Source organism: Suricata suricatta, chromosome 1 (genome assembly GCF_006229205.1).
Source record: "Suricata suricatta isolate VVHF042 chromosome 1, meerkat_22Aug2017_6uvM2_HiC, whole genome shotgun sequence".
In the NCBI taxonomy this organism is placed as follows: Eukaryota; Metazoa; Chordata; class Mammalia; order Carnivora; family Herpestidae; genus Suricata; species Suricata suricatta.
Window position 1 is genome coordinate 129,239,440 of NC_043700.1, and position 7,388 is coordinate 129,246,827.

Below are 7,388 nucleotides of genomic sequence, written 5' to 3' on the forward strand. Positions count from 1 at the left end.
TATGGGCAAGTAATAAATTGTATCATGTATCTTGAATGTATCATAGATAAGCTGCTATATAACGACTGCCACTTCAGATAGCTGTGAAATTAGGTGATTAACTAGTTGTTACTTAACCTTCTAATTTCTGTATAAGTCTAATTACATGAAATAGAAGTTGGGGTTTTGATTTTTTACTTTGCTTTTCTGTTTGGAGTGTAATTGTAACTACTGTAGGGTAAATGATGGAAAATAATTGCATATGTTAAAAATAAATAAATAAATAAATAAATAAAAATAAAATTAAAAAAAAAAAACCCACAAGTGAACTAACTTTGATGACAGCATCCCGGGAAATTCTTATGGCTATTTTTCTACTTTAGAAAGGGAACAATAAAAATATTATTTAAGTGATTACAATGATGATTACAATTCCAGAAGCTAACATTGTCTAAGCTAACTGGAGAGTAGGAAGAGGAAGGGTGAAATTAGAGGTAAAAGGCATTGTGATCATTATAATTAGGATTTAAACACCCCTGAAGGAGCAAAAAGAATTTATCAAAAATCTAGTGGCAAAAATCAGGTATTGCTAGGCTCACAAGGAATTCAAAAAATTTTTAGAAATTCAAATAAATAAGAAAATGACAGATAGAGACTAAACGACCTAAAACCTATACCTAAAGGTGAGCAGGGCATAATCTGACTGCGTCAGGACCCCTGCACAACATCCAAAGAGCCAAGTGGGAACATGCTATTTGTACTTCAAGAACAGCCTATAAATAGAGACTTAATCTTCTGGGCTTCAAGTGGCAAGTCACAAATGATAATCAGACTCAATCTTAATCTGATTGCAGCCTTTTCCCTTCTTCGCAGGTTTGGTGTAGGAGTTCTCAAACTCTAGACATACCTCCCATGTCCTTCTCAATAGAAGGTAAAGTTTCTTTCCATAGTTTTTCCACTTTAAAGCTTTAGCACCTGTTATCATTTATAAATAGTAATAACATGAATGTATATTTTATATAAATGATAATTACCTTAGATTAGGACAATTATTCTATGCTCATTTTATGGAAAATATTGATATTTTGAAGCTGTAATGGGCTGATTTTGCGTCTCCTCCAAAATTCATATGTTGAAGCCCTAACTCCCCAGTACCTCAGAATATGACTGTATTCGGAGACAGAGCCTTTTTCAAAAGGTGACAAAGTTAAAAAATGTGGCTTTAGGGTAGCCGTACTCCAATATGACTGGTGTCCTCATACGAAGACGGAAGTTGAACACAGAGACACCAGGGATTTGCACACCCAGGGGAAAGGCCGCACAAGGACACAGAGGGCAGCCCTCTGCAAGCCAAGGAGAGAGGGAGGCCTCAGAAGAACCAAACCTGCCCACAACACCTTCATTTTGAACTTCAAGCCTCCAGAGCTGTGAGAAAATACGTTCCTGTTGTTCAGGGTCCCCAGTCTGTGGGACTTTGTTATGGTGGCCTGAGGGAACGAACACAGGGATGTGTTCATACAGCATGATGTGCTTCCAACAGCTCCATGTTCTGTCACAAGTATTAGAACGCATCACCTCTCCTGAAACGGTCACACCAAAGGTCTAGCCTACGAAATGCAGTGACAAATTTTCAGGTGGCAGAAGTCATTTAATGCCAAAGGAAATTTCTTCGAGAAAACCATTTTTTTTTCCCCTTTGGGCTTACTCTCCAGCAAAAGTGAAAAGCACCAGCGCTTTGCAGCCAGACATATATGCATATGAATCACAGTTGTGCGCTTCCTGGCTGTACTCGGCTCAGACAGACTGTCACCTTGTGGGACCTCAGTTTCATCATCGGTAAACCAGGGACAATACCAAGATAAAAGAGTAAAGAAGATAATCTTTCCAATGACCACCACACAGTAGGTCACAAAGTAGAAAACACTGGCTTCGTCTTCCCTCCTCATGCCCCACAATTTACTTAGCTTCCAAAATGATCACTTTTTTGCAGACCACCAGTGCATTTCCCAAAAAATAGCTATTCCACTTCTACCGTGCCAACTCATCAAGTAAGCCCAAGGACAGAGGGTGGGGGCTCCCTTCAGAGGCTCCAAACCTCTGGTGGTGGTTATCTCAGAACGGATCTGCTTCCTGCCCATAGGATGACCCTGCACTACGATAGTAGTTTCTAATCCCCCTGGCTACTCCCGTATCACTTCCCCCTACAAAGAAAAGTTAAAAGACACTCCCTTCCAGTCAGGTTCTCACTCTACCTAATTTTTAAAAGCCTCTTGGAAAGCAAAAAGTAGCCATCTCTAATTCACCAAAGAAAGAAAAACAGGGTTACGTCTGAGGGGTTTTTTTTTAATGTTTATTTATTTTTTAGAGACAGAGAGAGACAAAGCATAAGCAGGGGAGGGGCCGAGAGAGAGGGAGACAGAATCCAAAGCAGGCTTCAGGCTCTGAGCTGTGAGCACAGGGCCCAGCTTGGAGTTTGAACTCATGTGGGGTTTGAACTCACAAACTGTGAGATCATGACCTGGCTAAAGCTGGAGGTTTAACCATCCGAGCCACCCAGGCGCCCCAGGTTAAGCTGAGGTTTTAAAGTTTGGATCAAAAGCTTATTAAAATGACATTGTCACCTAGACAAGTACAACTTTCAGCTTTTACACTAAAAAGACATTTAAAAATTAACTAAAAAAAGAAAAGGAGAGGATGAAAATGTATACAATTATATAAAAATTCAAAATATTAGGTTTATGCAGATAACAACAGGCCGTCTGTAGCATAATAAAACAGTTTCTTAACAAATCTGTCATCTCGGTGGATTGAGAACTCAGGCTCTAGATTCAAATTAAAATTTCAATTCTACTACGAACAGCTGTCTGCTGTTCTGGACAGCATATGTATCTAGACAAGTTAACTCTCTGAATCTCCATTCCCCAATCTATCAGTGAGAGTAATGTAAACTATGTCAGAGAGTTGTGCATTTAAGCACACTGCCTTGGTAGCTTTTCTTTATTATTTCTTTCTGTCATAAACAGCCATGGCCTTCTAGCACATTTATTGTGTTTCCAACACCAGGAATCATATCTGAATATTATATTAGCAGAGATGTTATAACCATCTGACATGACATTTATTGACATGTCTTTTGAAAAGATGAAAAGCTAACTGGTGGATGGAGGAAAGTGTAAAGAGGAAGAAAAATAATTAAAACAAAAGGTAGAGTGGGGCACCTGGGTGGCTCAGTCGTTAAGCATCTGACTTCAGTTCAGGTCATGATCTCACAGTCCATGGGTTTGAGTCCCGCATCAGGGTCTGTGCTGACAGCTCAAGGCCTGGAGCCTGCTTCAGATTCTGTCTCCCTCTCTCTCTGCCCCTCCCCCGCTCACAGTCTGTCTTTCTGTCTCTCCCTCTCTCAAAAATAAACATTAAAATAATTAATAAAAAATTAAAAGAAATAAAAGATAAAACAAGGTAGGGTGACTGGCTACCTCAGGGTATAAAGCATGTTACTCTCAAACTCCAGGTCAAGTAGGCAGAAAGCCTACTTAAAAAAATAATATTTTTTAGTAAAATAAAAGGTAAGAATAGTCTCCTCTGAGTATGTATGCTAATGTATTAAAGATCTGAAGGCAGGTTAAATCTTAGCCACATAGGAGCAAAAACAAACAAAAAACAAAAACAAGACCAAAGAGTGTTTCAATTCAAACTCCAGTGAGATTTGAGCACCTACTGTATACCCATGCTTTCCCTGACCTCTTCCCATTTGATACGCAAGGTACAGCAAGGTACAGTAACTCTCGGAGGTATTCTCTTAAACCCCCTGTAGAAACTAAGGGTGAAATGTTAAGTGACCTGCCCAAGGTCACAAGGCCGGAAATTCAGAGGAATCTGTTTATCCTTCCAGCTTTTTTTCTCAAAAGCTGAGGGGAAAATTAGCCCTCTAGACTAACTTATCAAGATAACGTTAATTATCCATCCATTGCCTGTATTATCTGGTTAGATGAGATAATTTACATACCATTGCCCTACCTTCTTCTCCACCAATCCTATATTCTCTTCCCAGTCTTTCTTTCCCTCTAATCAGGAGTCTTAGACCAACAAATAGCAATCCTCACCACCCTTCCCCCCATCAACTTCCCTGGTTGAAAACAGCATTTTTAAACCTTAAATCCATGCTCCCATTTAATGAACATGAAAACTTCACACGCACACCCTTCCAGAGATTCTGAAACATCACCCTACCATTCAGATGGCCAACCCTCTACACATCCCCACCCAAAAGTTTTACTTTTCATAGTTTGAATTCCTAAAACAATTTTCCCAATATAAAGTTGTAATAATGCCACCTTAGAAATTATTGTATACCTCTTGACAATCATTGATTTAGAGAAAGATACAACCAAATCTGTTGAAATCTAAGTGCTAAGGAACAATGAGTAACTGAAGGGTTGGGCTTTGCATAGAATCTACAGAAAGGGTATTTGTCCAAAACTAAAGATGTCCTAATAGTAAGCAAACAGCACAAGTTTTAAGGGAATTATCCCCATAGTTAGGAAAGCAATCCGCTATACTACCTGCCGCCCAAAAGAATGTCTTTCAAACATCGAAGGCTGTTCTGGCTGAAGGATGAGAAACCCTGGGTCACCATTTCCCTCTCCTGTGCCTAAGGAGACATCACTATGGGATCCCAGCTCTTTCCTGAGGAGCCCAGCAGCTCCCAAACACAGGCACTCCAAGCAACTACTGTCAGAGCTGGCCCACAAAATGAATCCATTCTAATTAAGTATATGCCAAGCATCACTCTGACCCAACAGCTTACTCTCAGCGAAGACAGTAGTTCCTTATGCTGCTACCTATATGGTTTCCAAGCTAAGTGGTCTATCTCCCACTAACCAAGCAATGCATCTCTGAAAAGTCTCTCCAACTCTACATAGACAAAAATTAAAACTTGAGGCCCTACCTAATTACGGTCAGGCTCTAAGCTGAATATATCCTTTCCAGGTATATAGCTGGTCTCTCTCCATGACATCTCTTTAGTTGTACTTTGAATTATTAAAGCAAGACAGACAGGAGTCAGGTGCTGAAAGCCAGTGTGTGCGATTTACCTTCACACCAATCTCACTTGGGGCATAAACTCTGAAAGACACTGCTGTATGGGAGAACAATTCAATCATTTCAGAGTTCTAAGAAAGAGTTCTGAACACCAGCCAAAGAGGATCATCTGCTATGGGGAAAGTATTTGAAGAAGATCTAGCAGTAAGAGGCCGCCTAAGAAATTCATAGCGCCGTGTGACCAAGTGCAGAGTGTGAAGTCAATATGAAAGGTTCCGAACTGCAATATCACCCAAGCAGAAACAACAGAACTTTTAAAACATGAGGGCTGAGGATGAAGAATCAAATATAACTTCAAAAATTGGACAGAAAAATAACCACCAAAAGAAAGCGCAACAGAAACCTGGGGCAAAACAGATTAGCAGGTAGAAGAGAGTTGCAGGAGTTTAGTAGGTAAGCGATTAACAGGTAATCTCCAGATGGGAGATTAGCAGATTACAGATGTGTATCTGAGAGCCATTCCAACTCAGTGAGGGAGAAAAGCAAAGAAAGCCAAGTTCTGGGGGCAGACTGAAAAGAGGGGCAGAAAAATGAGAACCCATATTAGAAGATACCAGAGAAGTATTAGAGAAGCCAGGATGCTGGAGGCTAAATAATAAAATTATTTTAATAGCAGCAAACACTGATATAGCACCTAACGCCTACAGGCACCCTTCTAAAATGCTTGATGTGTTAATCAATTAAACCATCCTATGCAAACAGGTGCTATATTGTTATTACTCTTTTACAGATGAGGAAAAGAAAGCACAAGAAGTAGTTGACATTCCTGAGGTCACATATGAGAAGCAGAGCTGGGATTTTGGAAGCAAATCTGTATCCAGAGTCTGTCCTTCAAAATCACTAGACCACAGGTCCTCTCCTCAGTGAAGACTCCTGTCTCCACTTAATTCAAGCAAACGACTGAACTTCTCTGAGTCTGTTTCTTGTCTGTAAAAAGGGGATCACACTGGCCCTCCCTACCTCCCTAGGCTTTGGGGAGCATCTGATGAAAGAACAAACAGGAAAAGCCGTGTGTAACTGAATTAAGCTCTGTGAAAGGGTGAGCTGCTGTTCCCCACCCTGCTCGTGTCCATCTAACTTAACAGCTTCCTTAACAGAATTTGGAAACAGGAGTGTACAGAGAACAGAGATCAAAGAATATACACTTACAATGACATTTCAAATGCTTTTGTTAGAGAAAATTTCCATGACTCCATTGAAATACAATCAGATTTCTCACTACCGCCCTGCAATTGGTTTCTTATCTTGAGCATAAACTAGAACATGATGCCTTTCTGGACAGCATGCCTTAGGACACGAAAGGACCTCTGAAACCTGGGGCTGTAAAAACTAAGGAGAGTGAAAGGACAAGGGCACTACATCATGGATATAAAGGAATAGACGATATAAAAAGATGACTGCACTGTTATTTTAATTATTAATAATAATAATGAGAGCGGTGGGGGAGAATGTCTCTGCATTCATCTGGGGGAACAACACGGTGGTCCCGTGGTCTCAGCCCGAATCCCTCCACTCTTATGGAGTAGCCAGGGTGCTGTCTGCGGGGGGTAAACTGAAACGCCCAGCTCTCGGGACCGCTGACCTTCGGAACTGGTCCCCTCGCATCAACTCGGCTCTCATCAGCTCTACTCGAGGCCACCATCCCCCGGGGTTCTCTCTCCCTAAGGCTCCCAACGGTGCTGGGGCGTCGCATCGCCCCCTGGCACTCACCTCTAAAGTTTTCACCAAGATCTTCATGTACATCTCGGAGATGCCCAAAGACACCCCGAAGGCCGAAGGCAGGAGGATGAGGCCGATCACCAGCATCAGCCAGGTGGAAAGGATCTTCCCGGCCAGCTCTGCGCCCTCCATGGCTCGGCGCACCCTCTCCGAAGGAGTCCACGGAGGACAGCTGTCCCAGTCCCCAGGCAGTCGGGCAGCAGCTCCGGGAGCAGAGGCGCGGAGCCGGGCTCCGGGAAGTCAGCACCGCCGCCTCCCGGCACTCACCTCTGCAGGGAAAGAAAAAAAAAAGGAAGGAAAAAACTTTCAGAACGACGGCAATTTCCTTCCTTCCCTTTCGGGCTCCTCCCGGCCCGGCTGGTTAACTCTTTCTCCGCTGGAAGCCCGGGTCAGCGCCAAAGCCACCGCTGCGGGCACAAACCTGGTTGCGCCGGCCAAAGGACAGGAGCTGGGGGGTGAGCAAAGTGACACGGCGGCGCGGGCAGGACAGAGCAGCCGGAACGCGCCCCACCCCTGTGCCTAATTTCCTCTGGGTGGCGATTACGACGACTCAACGGCTGACTCACGGAGGCCCTCCCGGAGGCCCTCCC

The 7,388-nt window shown here is 42.8% G+C and overlaps 1 protein-coding gene across 1 annotated transcript in view; it reads right to left on the reverse strand.

Annotated features, from left to right (window-relative positions):
- The window catches only part of GPAT3 (glycerol-3-phosphate acyltransferase 3), a 58,999-nt gene extending 51,611 nt beyond the window's left edge, over window positions 1-7,388 (reverse strand). Inside the window, exons 1-2 of the mRNA XM_029943819.1 lie at window positions 7,220-7,388; window positions 6,790-7,067 (exon numbers count right to left, since the gene is read on the reverse strand). Of these exons, the coding sequence (XP_029799679.1) occupies window positions 6,790-6,930 (141 nt within the window). The 5' untranslated portion in view covers window positions 6,931-7,067; window positions 7,220-7,388. The remainder of the gene's footprint in view (window positions 1-6,789; window positions 7,068-7,219) is intronic.